At 42.0% G+C, this 22,129-nt stretch overlaps 2 protein-coding genes across 5 annotated transcripts in view; one reads left to right on the top strand and one right to left on the bottom strand.

Annotated features, from left to right (window-relative positions):
• Positions 1-67: 67 nt before the first annotated feature.
• Positions 68-16,199, top strand: trpv1 (transient receptor potential cation channel, subfamily V, member 1). 2 transcript variants are annotated; one of them, XM_084941709.1, is made up of 17 exons: positions 68-1,126; positions 1,176-3,339; positions 5,678-5,909; positions 6,061-6,218; positions 6,314-6,466; positions 6,592-6,729; positions 9,266-9,564; positions 9,763-9,939; positions 10,027-10,182; positions 10,273-10,368; positions 10,473-10,543; positions 12,078-12,243; positions 12,329-12,395; positions 12,578-12,927; positions 13,000-13,121; positions 14,699-14,820; positions 14,902-16,199. In XM_084941709.1, exons 3-17 carry the CDS (start codon positions 5,701-5,703, stop codon positions 14,979-14,981), a joined length of 2,364 nt encoding a protein of 787 aa, XP_084797835.1. In that variant the 5' UTR covers positions 68-1,126; positions 1,176-3,339; positions 5,678-5,700; the 3' UTR covers positions 14,982-16,199. The 2 variants fall into 2 exon arrangements, with proteins under 2 accessions (XP_084797835.1, XP_084797836.1); XM_084941710.1 differs by lacking the exons at positions 68-1,126; positions 1,176-3,339 and adding an exon at positions 3,374-3,894.
• Positions 15,738-22,129, bottom strand: part of fam222ba (family with sequence similarity 222 member Ba) — a 31,893-nt gene continuing 25,501 nt past the window's right edge. For all 3 annotated transcript variants that reach the window (XM_084941711.1, XM_084941713.1, XM_084941712.1), the window contains one exon: positions 15,738-20,709. In XM_084941711.1, the coding sequence (XP_084797837.1) occupies positions 18,983-20,709 (1,727 nt within the window). In that variant the 3' untranslated portion in view covers positions 15,738-18,982. The remainder of the gene's footprint in view (positions 20,710-22,129) is intronic.

Genomic DNA, 22,129 nt, shown 5'->3' with positions numbered 1-22,129 from the left:
GTTACTTCTACAAGTAACAGCACTATAACCACAGCAGAGACACCTAGTGGCTGGGGGTTGTCACACTCTTCCTGGACACCAGCTGAATCCAAATCATTGCTTTCCCCCCCATTTACACTACTGCATATAAAATAGTTTTACTCAGTTACAATGTCTCATTTTCAACCACACTCTGTTGTATCATGTTCACCAAGTTTACTGCAACAGCCTCCCCAGTCAGTGCTAACTCCACTCTATAACTCAGGAAACCTGGTGCTTGGAATAGGCACTTGAAGAGTAGGCTGGAAAAAATGAAGGAGCTGGAAAGCTACCAGAAAACTGAGTATAGTCTCAAGAATAAGTTGCTCTTGACAAAGCACCACAAAACATCAAATCCCTGGGTGCTGGTTTATCTCAGTTGGATGAGCAGGCAACCATATGGCGCGTGGCTGAGAGTGGCCTGCCCAGGTTCAAATTTGACCTGCAGCCCTTTGCCACATTTCTCTCTCTCTCTTTCCCATCAATCTTCACTGCATCTGTCTAATAAAGCAAAAAGATAAAAAATAAACGTATATACATATATATACAAAAACCCCATAAGATCCCTGATGTGATGGATGTCTGAGCCGTATGATTGCAAAAACAAAAGCCAGTGCATTTGGACAACAGAATGAGTGCAGGAAATCGAATGAGTGATAAAGACTGATGTGTCACTTGCTCTGTTAGGGGAACTTGCTAGGAACTGTTCAGTACATCAAGTTTACTGACAAACTGAGCTGAACCCACCCTGTTCACGCAGTCTTCCATCCATGGTAGAGGATAAGCATCTGGTTTAGTCAACCCACTTTCCAGTGATTGGTACAGAACCCGGGAGTTGTTTGCTGTATCCACCAACAAACAGGGAGAAGCCCAGCTTGAAGATGAAGGTTCACAATACTATTATTGAACATATACTGAATTTCCTTCTCCATCACCTTCTCTTGTCTTTCCCAGAAAGTCTTAAAATGCCAGTGAATCAGTTGTGCGTCACCCACATCAATGCCATGCTCTGTTAGATGTGTTTGAGTTTGACAAATGAATAATCATTCATGATGACAGACAGCTCTGTGAACGGGCTTCCAATTTACAGAGGATCCTTCCTCGGCAGGCTTTCACTGGATGGGTTTACCCCATCCAGTGGGATCCTTCCTCGGCAGGCTTTCACTGGATGGGTTTACCCCATCACCCACATGTGCCAGTGAATCCATGCTTCCCACAGTGCTGTGGTATGTCTTCCCCAGTTTTACAGGGCTGGGACACCCTGATGTAATGGGGTTTAAGCAGATTCATATGACAAAAATGAATTTAAAAAACAAATAGTTCTACTCTGAATTTTGAATGGCAAAGGGACCATAAAGTGCCCTGAAATGAGACACCACCAAATGGCAGCAGAGCTAAAACCTGCTCACCTGGACCGAACTGGTGCAGTTTGGCTTTTGGATAATTAAGATGCTTCATTTCTATAATCCAGAACCGGATTCACTATCTCAATGGGGTTCAGGCTGTACCACAGAATCCCGAAGCAAACCGTGTGACCAAATACCATCTCATTTAGACTAAACCCAGTAATGAGTTGAATTACATCCCTGGCAGCCAGCAACAAACAGCCATGGGTCTTTCCCAAACCTGGCCTAATTCACATTACCCCCACAGCAGAGTCTTCAAAGTTTGATGGAACCAATAAAGTGGTTCTGAATGTAATTATGCCTTAGTCAGACTCGTTTCAAAATTTGAGTAAACAGATGTGATGAAAAGTTTGAGGGCTGAACAATCTGTATCACCTTTACGATAATTGTCGCGGGAACATAAGCGCCGAAACCCTCGAGCCTAGTGAAGCAGCTAGAACCGTCAATGACACCTGCAACCTTGGATGTGCCTCCAAGACAACCTTTTTTGACAAAACACTAAAAAAAAACCTCCCCAACAGACCAGAGAGAATCCACATTCCATCAGGGACAGAACAGCAGCTGCACCTTATACAGATTTAAACACACCAGGCACAGGCCCAGCCAAGCTCAAAGCCAGATGAATCACAAGCCGAGGACAGCTCAGTGACCATAACTTTCAGCAAAACAGTAACATAACTTTTTATTTACTACATGTCAGAATCTCCCAAAGAGCCAGATTGCTCTGGTCTTTATAAGACCAGAGCATATAGATAATGGCTTTAAAATGGAAAGCCAATTGCTCCAACAATCGAAACTGCAAAATGACTAGCCCCATTTGCCCCAGTCTGTCTGACAGGATACTACAGAACAGAGGAGACTAGACGAGGTTGTAATTAGCAGAGAATCTTTTATTTTAAGGAAAGCAAGAGCAGCATGTGTAGAAAGGAGAGAATTTCTTCTCCAATCAGCTCCTGTTGAACAAAGCACCTACTGCCTTGGGGGGTCATCGCAGCATCCTTTAACTGACCTGTAAGATCCATGGGAAATCTTCTTTCTGATGTTTACTGCTCTTTATTCACCTCTTCTGACATTCAACCTTAATTTGACCTTTAACTTAGTATATGTTCTACTCAAAAAGTTCATGGATGTCCTTTGTTTGTTTTTTTAATATTCCTTTTCATACTTGTTGTCATTTGGTTTAAGGAGATACGATTATGATTATGAAGATTAAAAGTCATCAACCAGTTAAAGAGAAAACCTGTTTGTCAAGTCTATAGCTTCATATTTTACTATAATCACATAAACACAGTTTTTATTTCCACAGGCACATATAGACGTCACAGTCCACTGCGTTATTAGTGTGTTCACTCACTCATTATGCTGCATTAAGCCACAGTGATAGTGATGCTACTATGCTAGAAATAAACTGGTGTTAACTGAATTTGCTCCTGACTGTTGTTGAATGTGTTATTCTGCCTGCGTGAGCTCAGACAGGCTAATAAAGAGAGTTTTAGCTTTGTGCACATTTCTGTTTTGTATTTAATCAAGGCTCCTTTGAGAATGACAAGCTCAGATACAAATGGGATCAAGATCACAGAGAAGTTTTTTTGGGGTTCAAGTGACAGTTTTGGTTATGCCACCATATGCAAACGATAACAATCTCATGCATCCTTTTCAAAAGTAAAAAAAGGAAGTTGTCTCATGCGAGCTCTGCAGCTACAGCTCACGCTGGTAGGCAGATGCTCTGCAACCACACATTTAGTCACATGACCAGAGCAGCACTAAATAAAACACACAAGTACATCACATTGAGAACACGAAGAGGCTTGTAAGACGTACAGGAAACTCTTGAGCAGCTTTATGGACTAAAAAAAAAAAAAACCCAGAAGACTTATGACCAAAATTTTCAGCATTCTGAATTTGATTCTTCAGGGTAAGTTTCTCCTTTTTGAAACTTCTGCTTTCATTTTCTGTGGATTTTCTGTGGACAACACGCCAGTGCTCTTCTGCTTCATGCCTGCTTTTTTGTTCAGCTAAGTGCTTCAGTGGATTATTTAGTTTGAATAAATTCAAAGATAATAAAAGATTTTAACTGTTGTTTTAACCACGCAATCTGCTCTGTAGCTCCTCTTTCCTGAAGTCATCAAAAAAAGCCAAGCTCTGTTGTGTTAGGTCAGTTAATACACTGCATTCTCTGTGGTATTTTGTCATGTCCAGTAATGGTCAGTACAGCATCCTGTTAAGCACTCAAGCCCAGAGTAAAGTGCTCTAATTTTCTCAAGGGCGGGTTATCGTATTTCCCTCTGCCTTGGTCCTACTATTTCATTTCTCTTAATGCTAAGCAGGCATCTTCAGAGATACAATAATATTCACACGCCCATGTCTCTGAGGGTGTGTCAATACCTCAGTGGTTTTGACATTAACATCAGATTTTTTTCAAAACTTTTTAAACAAAGGAAACAGTATAGACGACGAAGATTGAAGTCTGGTGAGTCAGCTCGTTTGTTACTGCTTTGATTGCCACTTTATAAAAAAAATGCTTTAGTTCATGAAGAATGTGCTACTGCCGTGGCATGTTGCACTGCTTCGGTATATGGATGGCATGTACGCAGTTAAAGGGATGTTTTTCACAGTTTAGATTGCGCCTCAGTGAGAATACAGAGCAGATTATCTTTATTATTGTAGAGACATGTTTGTGCAGCATTAAAAAAACATACATGGCTCACATTACTGAGCATCATGGATCAATAAGTCATAAATAATACACCAGGACATAATGACATGATGTCGGAGAGGTTCCTGTACAAGCAGTTTTACAATGAAAACATTTATAGATATGTAAGCTTAGCATTTCTTTCTTTAAAATACTACCGTTTCAGTTGTGTGATTGAAAGCATCTATTTAATTCATCTTTTACATGATGTTCAGCAAAATGGTTTTTTACCACAACAGATGTTCTTATTCTCTGTTTTTAGTCCGTTGTTGTTTTTTTTTGCTGTGTTCCTCCCATGATGTCCATGGGGTATAACACAGTTTCCACTGAATCAGTAATTCCCCATTTTCTGACTCAAAAAGAGGAACAAGAAGCCACAGAAGATTTCTGTACGGTCTCATGGCCCTTAACGCATCTTTCTTTAACATCGGGGCATAGTGTCTGTTTACTATCAGCTGAACTTGGAATCCTTTTAGACTGTGAATGTGTAACCACACTGTAAACCAACTGATCATGCCACAAAGCAGCAAGAAGATCGAGTGCTGTGTTTCTACTGTTGTCAAGGAAGTGTTTTAAATAAAAACTCCTTTGTTAGTCACTGGTTGGGGAAACATCACATGTCTGAAAGCTATGTTCGTGCCATTTAAGACGGATTAGATAAGCCCCTGTGGTAAACATGTTTCCGATTCTGCTGATGCAGCCACGCTACACGCTCTGACCTGAATTATTTACAGTGGCTCATGGCTGTGTTTGTAACCAATTCAATCCAAGCAGTGTAATGACATAGTTTTATATGGTTTAACCTAAATCTTTACTTTGATTCCTCCAATTGTTGTAGATGACTTACTGTGGACACAGATTTGGGTGTACAGTGATTTTATTGCCCTTTTTCTCATGTTTCAAATTTCTGCAGGCTAAATAGGACTCGATTAGTTGCTTTTATTTTTTCAACAAGAAGCACCCAGAGAGCACAAACCTCCACCAAGACAGCCAAGACACTTTTAAGGGAATAGTTTGGTATAGTTTGGTATTTTGTAAACAAAAGTTTGTAAACAAAATACAAAAATTTGTATTTTGTTATTTTGTTTACAAAATACCAAACTGGTACTTTGTAAACAAAATACCAAACTTGTGTAGGAGAAGCTAACGGATAATAGGTTTGTAATAATATTGATTTTTACAACTTGTAACTAGACGTAAATAACTGACTAGCAGCTCATGCTCTTTCTCTTGACATTACTTTCTTTAAAGCTGTAATGCATTTGGGGTTAAATGTAAAAGTGAGGTCAGAGGTTAAATTTTGACATGACACACATACAACCACTACCAAACTTAGTCTCCTTAAAGCTCATAAAGCCGGTTAACTACAATTTAAATGAAAATAAAATTTAAAAAAAGCACCAGTAAAATGGTAGTTACTGAATGTCTTAGTTATTAGGTATTAGCAGTGAAACAGTAACAGTGTCTTGAAAAAAATCTCTACACTTTGTATTGAAAACTCCTTGCAGCACCTCTGTCACTTCTGGATTATGGATAACTGTGTCGTATTTCCATGCAGATCACTGGAGGAAAGGGTGAAAAATGAAGAAATCTGAGATGTTTGGTTTCACTCTGGAGACAGACGACAGGACAGAGGAGGAAAGGTCGCGCCAAAAGGTGACTAAGAAAGATGGTCTGGCTTCTGCTTTGAGGTTGAGCCCAGAGGACCCCAAGACACCTATGGACACTGATTACCAGGAAGAAATGGAGAAGACGAAACCTCAGATCAGATTCAATTTCAACTTTGACAAGTGAGCCTCTCCATGCAGTGATAAAATGAAGTTTGCCTCAATATAACACTCATTATAGGATTGGTGCTGGGTATTTTCAAGCCCCAAAGTGCTGATTTAATAACCCTCTGCAACCCAACTGTCTGTTACACTTTTTTGTTTTTTTGTATAGAGGGATTCGAGGTGTGGATCAGCATGATAACAGGAGAGACAGCAAGACGTATAACCGTGACAGACTGTTTGAAGCAGTGGCCAGCAGAGATATCAGCAAACTAGATGGCCTTCAAGAGTACCTGCGCCAAAATATGAAGAAACTCTCTGACTCTTTGTGTGAGTGTTGGAGGACCGGTAATGCAACAGCTGCAACTAAAGTAGAACATGCTGACCTATGTGTTAACCACATGGATTTGTGTTTACATCCACAGATCGGTCCTACGGTAAAACGCCCTTAATGAAAGCTCTGCTGCACCTCAAAGACGGCAGGAATGAGACCATCGAAATGTTGATTGACATTTCAGAGAAGATGGGTGATGTTAAGGAGTTTGTGAACGCAGCCTACACCAACAACTACTACAAAGGTAACAGATTTTCTGTGTCCGGGAGATTTATTTGAACTCTTTTAACCTTGTCACGATATCCGTATTCCAGTATTTTTTTCCAGTAATGCAGTGGACATGTTTAAATAAGACTCATTTTCTTGCAGGCCAGACAGCTCTGCATATAGCCATCGAGAGGAGAAGTATTTTTTATGTGAAGCTGCTGGTCAGCAAAGGTGCAGACGTCCACGTCAGAGCTTGCGGGAAATTCTTCCAACCACACAAGGGTCCCTACTTCTACTTTGGTGAGCACATGCTGCTGCAGAGAGGAGTTTCCTCATGCAAAGATCATATGCCGACGCAGTGAGTCAGCCAGTTATTTTTGTAGTTTTTAGCACCAGAGCAGAAGTGTGATTTTTTTTTTTTTTGAAGGAACAATATGATGGCCCAGTTTCCTCGATCAATACTTAATACTCAAATATGTATAGAGGAACAGTGTGCAAGTTGTTCAAAGGGAAAGATTGTCCTGTTTTTGGACATGCTGCTACCTTTCCAAGTTTCTTACTTAGTGTCCTTTTGCAAAATGCAGAATTCTGAATTACATGAGAGTACATTAAAAGACCAGTACAGCTTTGAATCTCGAATGAGAAACAAGAGCGAACTCAAGATAAGTAAAGGTTTCCTCAGGTTCCCTTTAACTATGACACCAACTATATTAGTATCCCTATCTACATACTGTTACATAACCTCTGGTACTTATTAAAGCCTTAAAAGTCACATATGATAAATATTTCTTTGGCGTGTAACAGTATACTCTTTAATCAAACATAAAATAATTGTTTCAAATGTACAGAATACCTGGAATATTAAGTAAATGTGATCTTCATGTTGGCCATAAATTTCACAATTTATAATCAATTAATTATCTCTCTGTAACTCATCTTCCTCTATTACCAGTTTAACAAAAAGATTATTTGGGTCAAACTTGCTCTTCTTTCGGCCAGATAGTTTTTACAAATGCTGCTTTTTTTTTTTTTAAATCTAGTTAATGGCTAAATCAACTACTTATATTAGCTGATGGTTTCAAGACGGTTTCACCATATGTGTGTTTTTCTGTTGTTGCCTGGACAGAATTTTTTTCTGCATGAGCAACAAAAGCTTGCTCAAACATCATTGGTCAATGGAAATTTAACTGCAAACACACCACAAAGAAAAACAGAACACTCTTGCTACCAACCTCATCCTTTGCTTAAGGATTCTGCAAATAAATTTTTCCAGTTTTGCATTTGCATTTCTAGCTTCAGAGGGAAGATAGAGATAAAAATGGACAATATGAGTAATGCAGGAATCTTTCCCCCACCGATAGCTTCGTGTGTAGTCCCTAAATCATAGAGGAAACCATGACTGGATTCAAAACTAGTTGTCACAATATAATGCAAGTCACAAAAAAACGTTTCCTCAGCTGAATACAGCTCTGCTCGGTGAACCTCAAAAACCAAGCGATGAACTGCAACAGCTGGCAAAATTTATTACAGTGCAAGTCTTGAGCTAACCGTCTTTTCTTAACATTTTGTTAGGAAAGTGGGAAATAGTTACAGTAATTTACAATTTACCAAATTTTGACAAGATCCCCAACACCTCTGGTTAAAATACAGCCACAACCCATGATAGAGCTTCCACCGTCCTTTACAGATGGGTGTAGACACTATTTGCTGTACCTGTCTCTTGAACTCCTCAGTGCCATTTCTTTCTTTCAGATATTGTTCATCTGTTGCAGATAGTTTTTTTTAGGCCTGCCAGTTCTTTTGTTCTCCACCTATCCAGTTTCTTCAAACTTTTTAAGGACATTCTGCACACCATGTCGACATATGCCAAGTTCTTCGATAATAGCTCTTTGGGAATCACCTTGTTGGTGCAAAAATATTATTTCATGTCTGTCAAACTGTTGTTTTTGGCATTTTTCATAGATTTAACTAAAGAAATTAGAACAAAACATCTCTTTTTGCAGCAGACTAAGTGACAAAGTGCTTAAAGATACAATTTCAAATCGGTTCATTGTTGTCTGGTATGTGCAGACACAACACTGGTTCGTTCCTTGACTTGGGTATCCTTTTTAATGGTTGAATGAGCAATGGTCAATACCTATAATACAATAGCTGTAATACTTTTGCACAGTACTGTACTATTCAGTACTGATAGCATGAATTTGTCAGCTTGCTCTTTAATGGTTTGGATTGACTAGACATAGAATGGACCAGCAAAAAAATAGTCCTTTTAGACTGATTTTTAATTTTCAACCCAGCAATGTGATCGTGGCTCAAGAGTTGGGAGTTTGTCTTGTAATTGGAAGGTTGCCGGTTCGAGCCCTGGCTTGGACAGTCTTAGTCGTTGTGTCCTTGGGCAAGACACTTCACCAGTTGCCTACTGGTGGTGGTCAGAGGGCCCGGTGGCGCCAGTGTCTGGCAGCCTCACCTCTGTCAGTACGCCCCAGGGTGGCTGTGGCTACAATGTAGCTTGCCATCACCAGTGTGTGAATGACTGGATGTGTAAAGCGCTTTGGGGTCCTTAGGGACTAGCAAAGCGCTATACAAATACAGGCCATTTACAATTTGATGTAATGTTCTATACTGAAAGAAGATGGCGCTAAACATGTTTTAAAGCCTTTAAGCACTTATTTTTTAAATCCAGTTACATCTGTGTCAATTTTTGAGGGCAGGGCTCCATGGTGTAGCCTTTAAATGTTTAGTGTTTCACTTCCACTTTCAACACCCTGATTTTGATTCAAAAAAATAAGTAAGGCTGAAATAAAACTTTAAAATATCATCAAATCTTTGTCTGCAGGTGAGCTGCCCCTGTCTCTGGCAGCCTGCACCAACCAGCCCGACGTGGTAGACTTCTTAATGGACAATGAATACCAGCGAGCAGATGCTAAGATGGTAGATTCTCAAGGCAACACGGTCCTGCATGCCCTTGTGATGGTGGCTGACAACTCCAAGTGCAACACAGAATTCATAGTCAGCATGTACGACCGTATCCTAAAGATCACAGCGAGACTGTATCCCAAGGTGCAGCTGGAAAACATTGAGAACAAGAAGGGCCTGACACCTCTCAAAATGGCTGCCCACACTGGCAAGACTGGGGTAAAACACTGCAGTTTGACATTAAGAGTACTACCAAGTGAGAAAAGCAACAGTGAGAATGAAGTGCAGAGCTCCTTTACTACTGACAGGGCAGAAACTATACGTTTTGGTGGGATCTGTGGGTTTCTGGGTTTTCAGAAATAGATCAGACCTTCACAGACTCTCTTTGTTCTAGCTTTCCTTTTTACTTGTCTACAGCTGTTCTCACACATCTTAAGACGAGAGTTCCAAGAGCCTGGAACCAAACACTTGTCCCGTAAATTCACCGAGTGGGTTTATGGGCCCGTCCACTGCTCCCTGTACGACCTGGCCTCCGTGGACTCATATGAGGAGAACTCAGTGCTGAAGATACTGATCTACGGCAGCGACATCCCTGTGAGTCCCAGCATCGTGACACCAGTCAGAGCAGTAGTTGCATGCTGTTCGGTTCTCAAATGTGCATCCCTTCCTTTCTCCTCTCAGAACCGTCACGAGATGCTCGTGACGGAGCCTCTGATCCAACTGCTTGAAGAAAAGTGGAATAGGTTTGCCAGTGGAATGTTTTTCTTCAACTTCCTGTCCTACCTTGTGTACTTGATCATCTTTACTCTCCTAGCCTACTATAAGAAAGAAAGCATGGTAAGCTGACTGACACAAAAGAGGTGAGCTGTGCAAGCATCACAGACAGGCCTGTGTTAATGTGGATGATGTTCTCTCTGTGCCCCACAGCCATTACTTCACATTAACCTCAAGACCGATGATCACCTGTACATTTTAGCTTGGCTGGTGACAGCAGTTGCGAACTGCTACTTCTTTTTCATAGGGGTATGTAGTTAACTTTGTGTTTGTGTACATCTACTTTCTTATATCACCACCTAGTGGAAGTTGTAGTCCAGTAACATGACTGATTACCTCATCTGAATCCCTAGATTATAGATATGATGAGGAAACGACCAAAGCTGGAGACCCTGCTGGTTGACGGATATTATGAGATTCTTTTGTAAGTAGCAGGCATGCTCAAAATTAAAGCTACCTTGTGGAGTTTTCTCACCTCTTTATAATGCAGTATTATTTCTGATACAGAGTCGCCACTTGCATTCGTGCAGCAATCAGCTGAAGCCCCTTTACTACTAACATTTCCTTTTAATAGTTTCAATTGACTGCAGCAGTTGTTGTGATTTAATGATGTCAAAAGTTTGGACACACCTTCTCATTTAATGTGTTTTTCTATTTACATTGTAGATTCTTACTGAAGGCATCAAAACTGTGAATGAACACATATGGAATTATGTAGTAAACAAAAAAGTGTGAAATACCTCAAAACATGTTTTATATTTTAGATTCTTCAAAATAGCCACCCTTTGCTTTGATTACTGCTTTGCACACTCTTGGCATTCTCTCGGTGATCTTCATGAGGTAGTCGCCTGAAATGGTTTTCAAACAGTCTTGAAGGAGTTCCCAGAGATGCTGAGCACTTGTTGGGCCTTTTGCCTTCACTCTGCGGTCAAATCTCATCCCAAACCATCTCAATTTGGTTTAGGTTAGGTGACTGTGGAGGCCAGGCAATCTGGTGCAGCACTCCATCACTCTCCTTCTTGGTCAAATAGGCCTTACACAGCCTGGAGGTGTGTTTGGGGTCATTGTCCTATTGATAAATAAACGATGCTCCAGCTAAACACAAACCCGGATGGGATGGCATGTTGCTGCAGGATGCTGTGGATGCACTCCGACACCAAAACACCTCCTCCTCCATGCTTCACAGTGGGAACCATGTATGTAGAGACCATCCGTTCACCTTTTCTGCGTCGCACAAAGACACGACGGGTGGAACCAAAGATCTCTAATTTGGACTCATCAGACCAAAGATTTTCAACGGTCTAATGTCCATTCTTTGTGTTTCTTGGTTTAAACAAATCTCTTCTGCTTGTTGCTTTTCCTTAGTAGGCGTTTCTTAGCAGCTATTTGACCTCTAATCTGCTCTAATCGGAGATACTGTTAACTTGCGATTTCTGAGGCTGGTGATTTGGATGAATTTATCCTCAGCAGCAGAGGTGACTCTTGGTCTTCCTTTCCTGGGGTGGTCCTCATGTGAGCCAGTTTCGTCATAGCACTTGATGGTTTTTGCGACTGCACTTGGGGACACAAAGTTTTTGTAATTTTCCAGAATGATTGAAGGTTTGCAGTGGTGTCACCAAAGCAAAAGGTGGCTACTTTGGGGAATCTAAAAGATAAGACATATTTAGAGTTATTCATCAATTTTTCCTTTGCTACATAATTTCATATATCTTACTTCATAGATTTGATGTATTCAGTTTGTATCCACAATGTAGAAAGTCGTAAAAATAAATAAAAAGCATGTTTGTGTCCAAACATTGGTAAGTTGGTTATATACTTTCTATAGATATTGTGCTTCTTTTGGGAAAAAATAGGTTTTTCCCCAACACTTTGCAAATAAATGGTTTGTGGAAGATGTACAGCACAGTAAAACTCCTCAGCAGTCATGTTAATAGTTATTACAGTGCTGCCACTGATAGTCTTTTGCAGGGTGTCCTCTTCCTGATCTCCACTGGGCTCCACCTGTTTGGGAGGGATGAGTACCTCAGCTTCCTGGTGTTGTGTCTTGCTCTCAGCTGGGTGAACATACTCTACTTCTCCAGGGGCAACGAGCACATGGGCATCTATAGTGTCATGATACAAAAGGTAGCCCTCGCATGTCACGCAGTTCCACAGAGAAGATAGTAGCAACTGATCCCATCACTGAGGCTCTCTGTCTCCTTGTTTGCAGATGATCCTCAGTGACATCCTGCGCTTCCTGTTTGTCTACATCGTCTTCCTCTTTGGATTTTCAGCAGGTATTATACCCTCTCTAAAAAGGAGAAAGGTTTGCACAAAAACATCTGCATTTTTTGATTCCATTTAAAAAGTTTTACATACAAAATACTCTTTTGCAAAAAGAGTATTTTGGGACAGAATCTGCAGCTTGTGTACCCTGATCAGACCTGCTTAACCTGCTGTAACCTGCTTCCTATCACAGCGGTGGTCACCCTGCTCAAAGACCCTACAGCGGACAAGTCTCCTGATAAAGAGCTGAATACAACAAACACCACTAAATCACCTCGTATTCTCCTTGTTGGTCTTGAGGAGGATTGTGTCAAACCCAGCTTCTCAAACATCTCCTACACTACCCTGCAGCTCTTCAAGTTCACCATTGGCATGGGCGACATGGAGTTCATCCAGGATTACAAGTACATAGACGTCTTCTACGTGCTCCTCATCTTCTATATCATACTTACCTACATCCTGCTGCTCAACATGCTCATCGCGCTCATGAACCGCACTGTGGAGAAGCTCACCAATGAGACCACCAGCATCTGGAAGCTACAGGTCAGAGTGTTCAGAGCTGATGTGAGTATATAAGTGAAGTATGCGTGATTTAAATGATGTGACTGCTTTCAGAGGGCTATCACTATCCTGGACATGGAGAGGAGACTGCCCTGTTGCCTGAGGGGTTATTTTCGCTGTGGGGTGGAGAAAAATCTCAACACTGCTACTGGAAAGGACCGCCGACGGTGTTTCAGGTTGGCTTCTATTCAGTTCAGTGACAGCACAGTGGTTAGTCACACATTTTCAAAGGGCTGCAAATGCCCTGGACATTCTAGCTCCAACATATGGTTGACATTTGTGGTTCAGCATCTTCATAAGATAAATAAGGATTATTTTTTTTAATTGTGAGTCATGCAAAGTTACTCTAATGAAGTCCAAGAGTGAAAATATAGAGCTGCAAACGATTATAATACAGGAAGTTCCTTTAGTTTTCATCTAGCAGTATTACAAAATCAAATGTTTCATTCTGCAATTATGTTTACTTAACGACGAGTTGCAACACCTCGTCGTTAAGGAGGTGTTATCAAGACGTGGTTTGATAACCATTAGAACAGTTTTTGGGTTTTTCCAAGAATAGCTGAACAGGCAGAGACCACCTTCACTAGCTTCTGATGCACACGCAGTCATTTTGTTCAATAAGGTGAAATATGACAGATACCACTCAGCTCAGAAAAGAGCTTCAGTGTTTTTTCCTAGTAGTTTTTCAAGGGGTAACAAGTTATTTGTCAATTATTGTTGTTCCAATCAGCCTCATCTGCACTTTGCATTTATTGCACACCAACATACTAAACCAGCTGAACATGGATAATTTAGCACAAAGCACTATGATGCCAAATGCAGCCTCACAAGTTATGGAGGCCCTGTTGGGTCAAAGCTTTTTCTCTTAAAATTGAAAAAACAAAACAAAACACTACAATTTGGGTCTGCATTTCTTGTGTCATTCTTGCTTTTCCCCTGCTTTACAATTGTCCTTGTCCAAGAAAGACTAAAAATGCCTGACATAAATAATGACTATAATCTAACTTAGTCTAACTTTGAATTATTTCAGCTGACATGATGTTCAAATGTTGCATTTACTTTACTAAATTTGTTAGTTTGATCACTACAAAGTGCATTAGCACTAGTTGGCTTCTGTGGCTGCAGAAAAACAAAATCTAGAGAAACTGGCTGTTAGTGAGCTGCGGCTTGAACTCGCTTGCAGATAAATCCAGCAGATATGCAGATATGCATATCTGCTGGATTGAAGCAGATATGTATAAAGACAGGAGAAAAGAACACGTTTGGGTATTGAATACATAATTATAAGAGTTATTAGTCATAAATTTGGCTACGTTTCAGTATTGGCTATATTATTTGTGTTCAGCTGTGCTAAATTGAACCTCTGCATGTGTGTCAGTCTTTGTGGGTTTGTAGCGGGTTTCCTGGTGACAGGAAGGATGATGTATGAGGTCTAATATTAGACTTATTATCTGACTTTATTGGCCAGGTTTTCATATTAAGATTCTTCATATCGAGGAGTATAAAATCCCTTGCATGAAACTGATCACCACTCTGCTGCTCACAATAAAGGCTGATAAAGGCCAACTTCATCAAGGCACAGTAACAAAGGAGAAACAAAGGTTTAGCATTGAAGAGTTCATCCAAGACGCGGCTGTGTGAGCACAATCGATTGATGCACAGTACACTGTGTTGTTCGCTAATTTTGTTGACAGCTGATTGATGTGTCACACGGCAGACAGTAATTGGAGCATGTGTCCTCTTGTCTCCTCAGAGTGGAGGAAGTCAACTGGAACAAATGGAACAGCAACCTGGTCAAAATCGATGAGGATCCCGGCTGTTGGGAGCGTGTCCAGCAGCCAGGCACTGAAACCCCGCCTAGGAGCCAACAAAGAGGTGCGGAAACATGAATTCATGGATTTGTGTGAGGGAGGAAAGTAATTAGAGTCCACTAACATTTTCCTGCTTTACCCACAGGGAGGAGCTGGAGAGGCTTATTCATGGATGGCAGTAGGCGGTGGCAGGCGTACCAGTCCACAGAGATGACACCGGTCTAACAGAGAGCTGCTCTCTGGCTACTCAGCCTGACTGGCTGTTTTACTTGCCCAATAATTTTAACAGACATGGATAATCTACTTTACTGACTGATTGATACCCCAGTGTAACCTTCCAAAGAAAACCTTGTGGACACTTTGGGTTTGACTGACAACAGTGTAAAACAGCAATATTTATCAGTATTGAACGCCAGGCAGTGTTGTGCAAATAGCAAAGAAATTTTAAAGCAGAACATTTAATCCAGCAGGAGCAGCATCTACATGCTGCTCCTGCACGTCAACTGGATGCACATCCTCTGCTCAAAGGCCATAACCTGCTGGCACCTCTGGTATCGCTCGAAAACCTTCGTGGAGTAATGCCACTCACCAAGGTGCTGATCCTTCCCTCCCACTGTGTGCCCTTTATACTAGGCCCATTTTCATCACAGCCAGACAAGCTAAATCTACTGCGACCAGATCAGTCCCACAGATTTCACAGCTTGCTTTGTCTACTCCACTTCCTGTTCCGGCCTGGATAAATGGCATGAAGCGGCAGCAATTGGTGTAGCAATCACCACCTTTGGCTCTACCTGTCACAGTTACAAATGTGGCTTAGACAAGCCTTTAGAAACAGAGTCGCTTCTAGGGCTGATTATGAGAGAGACAAGTGTGTGTGTGTGTGTGTGTGTGTGTGTGTAGCTACCTGAACTGTCACAGAGGATGACAAGAGCTAGGCTGCCTGCTGTTAATTTAGACAAATTAATGTTCAAGCGAACTGAGTTCAAAGCATAAATTAGAACTTTATTTTATTATTACAATATTACAAAAAGAGTAGCACAACTCTCACGCTCTTGCCTCTTATCTGTCGTACAGAATGACACAAAAGAAAGGTTCGTGGACCTTCTTCCATTTCACAGCAACAGTACAAGAAATAAAGAAGGAAAATAAATTTTTAAATAACAAGCAAATCAAGTATTATAAATAGTCACAACTGCAAACTGAAGCTTTGAAACTTTGTGGGGAGGGGAGGGAGAAGAAAAAAAATTGTTACAGCTCAAAAAACTACACATTGCTAAAAATATATAATTACAAAATATTACTCATTTTCCTCACTTTACATAATAAAGAATATCTAAGGAATTGCTCTGCCTATTCAACAAAACTTCATTAAAGTAAAAAGTCAAAAGAAAAAAAAGAAAAAAAAGAAAAGCAAAATAAAATTGCTGTTTCTGTGGATCCTTACCATTGCCTCTTCCTTCTTATTTGGGGTTTTCATTAAACCATGCTCATTTTCAAAGGAAAGTCCAAGGACCAAACACTTAAGGCTTTTTAAGGGTCATTAGGGGGTTAGGAGAACAAAACATGGGTGCCATTGCGTTATATCTCACGCACACACACTGTCTACTGCACACACACACTCACCCTTAACCGTTCCCACATCCACAGCCAGCATTCATACACAATCATTAAACTTTAAAGTTACAGTAGTCTAGTAGGTAAGCCAGTGTACAATAAAATAAACAATGCATTTGCTGTTTCACTTAAAAGTCGGGCTTCGTTTACCTCCGAGTGATCTTGCAAGTGATCAATTTGGTCTTTTCATTTCAGCATCAGCATCAGTAGCAACAACACGTAACTTAGTTCGCTGAGGTGCCCATTGTTGGGACCACAAATCTAGCTCGGCGTGTAGTGAGTTCCTACGGGGCATTGACGCGGATTTCATCTACTTCAGAGACGTTTGTCTGTGCCTTTCAATACCTTCAAAACAAATCATCTCAAACATTCAAGTAAACACATTTGTCATGGATACAAAGACGATCTGAAAAGGACACGAACTTTAAAAATGGCACCGCTTCCTAACAGTGTGTCCTTGTTAACCTGACTTTGGTCGCTTTTAAAAAGGTAGGAGTAAATTTTATCACAACCTTCCTTGTCATAAACATTTCACAATCTTGCTGCCAAACGTGGCACTAACGCAGTCTGTTATGCCTTTATTTCTTTTTCTCTTTTTTCTTTCCTTTTTAAACACCTGAATTCATTGCAGCATGTGAAGCAGGACTAAGCATCAAAGTTTTTTCAACTTGTTTGCTCCCTCTTGGAACTTAAATATGTACAAACAACCTGATTACAGACTTCCTTAAGTGACGGAGAGGTATCAATCTTGAAGAATCCTATTATACAAATAATGACATTTAAAAAGAAGGAGAACCCCTTTGTGCATGTGTGCATACTGCAAGCTTTGCCCGAGGCCTATTCCAGAAAGCAGATTTAGCCAAACTTTGAGGTTTGTTAACTTTGACATGAGGAACTCTGGATCAGTCAGTTGGCATAACCGACTCTGTGACTCTAACCTGCAGGTTCTTTTTAACCTCCTATTATCCAGCAGTGAATGCAGAGTTCAGAGTTAGGTTACTATCTGGTTGAATATTGACTTTGTTGTCCGAGGACTTTCTTCCTTTCAAGACTATCGATCAGGACATACAGCGATCCGTGGACATGGAAGAATAAAATCTATTGCATGCTACATGGTCTTCCGTTATAACTCTGTAGACAGGATGGCAGCTGTCAGGTTCTTAACCACTTTCTCGACACTAAACTGCATATTGGCATAATCCCTGTTTAAATAAAAAAAATCCTCTGCATGAAGCTTGTCCTGTTTATTGGCCATACTATCGTTTATAAGGTACATACTTCAAGTATTATTATCATATCTCATGATATATCCTATTTTATCACAGCGGCATAACATGGTGAAGATGACTGAGGGAGGATGATTGCGTACCTGCTGAAACCAGCTTCTTAAACCAAGCTACATGTAGTTCTGAGTGAGTCTTTGAGTCTTACAGACTGCAGACATTCCAAAAGTGTTCCCATAGCATGTGAAATATGCACACATGCTGAGGTCAATATATGCTACTGAGCGAATGCAACAAAGCTGTCTTAAAAGGTACAGTCAGTTTTTTACTGCAAATCACGCAAATCATTACAACACACTTTGACGTTACAGTAATTAAATGCCATCATATCTGTTTGATCCATATTCCAATATTCCGCTGCTGTCACCTGTATTTCAGCCTTCAGGTTGCAACAATGTTTTATTCAGATATTGTAGCCAATAAAAGGTAGGATTCCAACTTCCATTAAAAAAAAAGTAAAATTCAAGCTGAATAAATTATTGCAATGCTGAATAAAATGTGGCTTTAAAAAAAAAACGAAAGAAAGAAAAAAAGAAAAATGTGACAGATTGACAAACATTCATATTTCCATTTAAAGTGGAAGATTTGCTCTTTATTTACCCGTTGCCATAGTGAATGTTGGTCTTGGAGCTCCACTGATAACTGCTTTTTTTTTTTTTTTTTTTTTAATATTACCTAAGCTGACTGACCCAGCTGCAACAACCCCCCCCCGAACTTCATCAACTCAAACTAACTAAACCTGCTTTCTGGAACAGGTCCCAGCTGGACTCTGTTATACTTCACTAACTGATGGCTTTGCATCGAAGCACGGTCATCGCTCTCTCTTTTGTCCTGAAGTGACTGCGTTTAATCATCGAAATGAAACGAATTTAACGAACCTAGTCGGAACCAAAAAATTTCCTGACATGGTCCTGTTACAGGAAGAAAAAAAAAAAAGCAGATGGTTTTTCAGAGAGGGATCTGTTTTTCTTTCTTGCATGCATAAGGAAACTTTAGTGGCAGGTCTGAAGTAGAAATGACACAGGATCACTTGAGATCCAGGCACGTAAATTGACAAGTATCATCAAGGGAAAAAAAACAGGTAATAAACAGCATGAAGTGCCAGTTAGAAGCCCTCGTTAACAAACCTAGAATTAGCAATTGATCACTTGCAAGATTAAACAAACAAACAAACAAACAAAAACCTACTGATCTTCATTAAATATATTAATTTACCCTCTTTAACATTAGCAGTCATTTGCTTAAGTTATAAGTTGAGTTTTATTCATGTTTCCTTTCTTAAGACTAAACAAAGGGTGCTGATAACAGTTGTGGAGACAAGGCCATAGCTTATCTGTACCCTGGGTGCTGGATGAGAGCGGTTCTGCCATCCCCAACCTCTGGACCTACCCTGCTCAGAGGGGGCCTGTGCATCTTGCCCATCAACCCTAGATTCTGATCGCGGAAATAGGGCGTCTGGAAGTCCCCACCCAAGTAATCTGCTGTTTGCATCAGATTAGTCTGGGCGGAGGAGGAGGAGGAGGAGCTTGATCCTAGCCGGTAATGGGGAGCCCCAGGGGGCCCACAGTCTAGCGTGGTGCACCCTCCTGGGCCTGCACCGTGGAATGGCATGGCTATGTCCTGAGACCCGGAGCTGTCACTGTTGGGTGTGGGTAGGATGCTGCTGTTCCAAATGTGCGACTGGAAGTAGTGACCGTTAGTGTAGTGGGCCATGGGGCCGGGCATGCCGTTGTTGTTAACAGGTGGGGAGGGGGTGGGCCTCTCTACGGGAGGTTTTAGTGAGTAAGGCTGACCCACGCACACCTCTGCAGGGTAGCCCATGCCCTTAAAATGGAAGGTGGCGTCCCTGGAAGGCTGCTTGCAGAGGTGGCTCCCCCCATTCTGAATGTGGGGTACATGAGCCAACTGATGCTGATTCCAAGAGCGCATCTTCTGCTGCTGCTGCGTGGTGTGTTGTAGTTGCTGCTGCTGCTGATTCTGATGTGGGTGCAGTTGGTGCTGCTGCAGCTGGTGCTGCTGCTTGAGATCAGTGTGGTTGGAAGGCAAGTGGTTCATAGCAGCCACACTGGGTGGAGGGTGAGCTCCCACTGGGGCTGTGGCTTTCTCTTGAGAGCCAATGATGCAGTTGGGTGGGGGGAAGCCAGGGGTGGCAGGGTTACTGTGCATGGAAACCCTAGAACAAGCGCTGATAAGCAGGTTGCGACTGATGGGGCTGGGGTTGGCGATCTGGCCCTCACACATGGAGGTGGTTCCTGCACCCTGGGCCCGAGCTTGGCAGAATTGGTTGATCTGATGTACGATGGTGTTCAGGTCAGCCTGGCGGCCCTGGTGCAGACCAGCAGCCATAGAGAGTGGAATGGTTGAGGTAGAGACAGTAACATTAGGTGGTGCATCGCCATCGGGAAGCTTTCTGCTTCCCTGCAGGCCAGGTGGAGGCTGCTGCTGCTGCTGCTGCTGCTGAAGGTGCTGCTGCTGGAGCATGACAGTAGGTGGCCCCTGTGTTTGCCCGAGAGCGGGGTGCTGAGACTGAGTCTGGAGTCTGGCTGGGCCCTGAGGGTGCTGGGCCATTGGGGGAGGCTGTCTGAGACTCTGGGTGTGCACCTGCTGCTGGGGAAGGGGTATATGCACAGTCTGAGGGGGGTCCTGCGGTGGAAGGGGTAACCTCTGCTGGGGCCGGGGAAGGTTCTGCACCTGGTGGTTTAAAGTGCTGGTTGAAGCCACCTGATAGGGTCCCGTAAGGGGGTTCATGATGACGTCAGGGTGCAAGCGAGCCCGGCTACCGTCAAAATCTTTTAGGATGCCTTTGACAGTGGGCACCTTGACGATGGCGAGGAGGCCTGTCTTGGCACTGGCCTGAGAGGAAGGATAAGGGCTGTAGCGCTGGCCTGACGTATCCAGCCCGTTGACAGTACGGCGCACGTGGTTCCTCTGGGGGACCTTGACACTGTTGGGGAAGATCTTAATGGTGAGGGGGTTGTTGGCAACCTTCTTAGCATATGCATCCAATTCTGCAGGGGTTGGAAACGGAGCGGATCTCATCCTTTGTGTGGTGTCCCCTGAGGTGAAGAACAGGATAGATTGGAGGCAAGAAGCAGAAAGCAAAAGGAGACAGAGGGTAGGAAAAAAATTAGAGAGAGACATTAGGCAGCAGGCCAAAATCTAGAATGAAAAAAACCCCTACTTCAGAAGAGGAAGCTTGAGATATGCGTAATGATAACTTTTGTCTTCATGCTGTGCTCTCCCATGTCAAAGTCCTTCATTCATCTTACTTCTTATCCTTTATACCACTTACCTTCTACCAGTCTCTCCTCATGGCCTATATTTTCTAGAGCATGAAAACAGATCTCAGAATAGGTGCAGGAGTCTAGTTTCAACTCAGACCACTTAAATCACCGTATGCTGAAAGGTTATTATAGATTTTTTTTAAACCACTGATGCCAAAAACATGTTTCCTACCCCAGCTTTAATTCAGGTAGAAATGTATATGGCACAAAAGAGCACAGCAGTTGAAATCAGAGTAGCTGAGTGAACTTGATTTGGAACGCACTCTCATATTTCATACTTGCCTGTTTTTCTCCTAAACCCCCCGTCTCAAAGAAAAAGATTTCTGATCTGAGTCTCTGCAGAATTATTGGTGCCGACACATTCCCAGTCTAAAATCCAATTTGGTGGTATCATTGGGGACTTTGAGGTCAGGAGCTTTTAGTGGCCTTAATTGACGCATTATCTGGGCAAAGAATAAGAATGCATCTGAGGGTGGGCTGTGCCGCTTGCTACTAAAAAAAATATCACAAGATAAACAGAAAAAAAAGGCTGTGATGGTCCCCTGTGGCTGGCAAGGGGAGGAGGAAAAAAGAGAGAGCGAGATAGACGCAGAGAGCACAGCTCCATGACAGCAGACAAGTAATCAGACACAGAAGCAGTGTCTCTGATCTGTGGGAACACCTCCCAGGCCTCAGCTCGCAGACATTTGTTACACCTGCTAAGCACTGTGGCTAAATTTAACAATGCCAAAGTGACAATGTGAGCACGATTGTGTGTTTGTGTATGCGTGAAGCTCCTTTTAAAAAATTTGTGACAGGATCGTGCAAGTGCTGGCTTGCGCAACAACCGCTTGTGTCCATTTTCAGCCTCGGTGGATGTGACTGCTCGCATCTTTCTAACACACTGATCTCACTTCCACAAAAAAAAAAAAACAGGCTTCTGTCCCTGCTGTCCTCCACCATGCTACCCCAATCACCTCAGCCCTGCCAGCCTGACCTACTTCCACCACACCTCTCTGACTGATGGACATGAGTGGAGCCGATGTGTGAAGAGAATCGCTGCTCTGACCGGTCTCTGAGCTCCATTTAATTCCCTCTTTCATCCTGTTTGAGGAGGGGGGGGATTTTCAGCTCAAGTAAAACACATCTTTATAGCACACTGGCTACTCCTCTGTTGTTGAGTGAGCAGTAATTTTAAAAGTCTGAAATTCTG

Source organism: Perissodus microlepis, chromosome 10 (assembly GCF_051167445.1).
Source record: "Perissodus microlepis isolate ML-2025 ecotype Zambia chromosome 10, ASM5116744v1, whole genome shotgun sequence".
In the NCBI taxonomy this organism is placed as follows: domain Eukaryota; kingdom Metazoa; phylum Chordata; class Actinopteri; order Cichliformes; family Cichlidae; genus Perissodus; species Perissodus microlepis.
The sequence above is the reverse complement of the archived record's forward strand: the minus strand, read 5'-3'. Positions and strand labels throughout refer to the sequence as shown.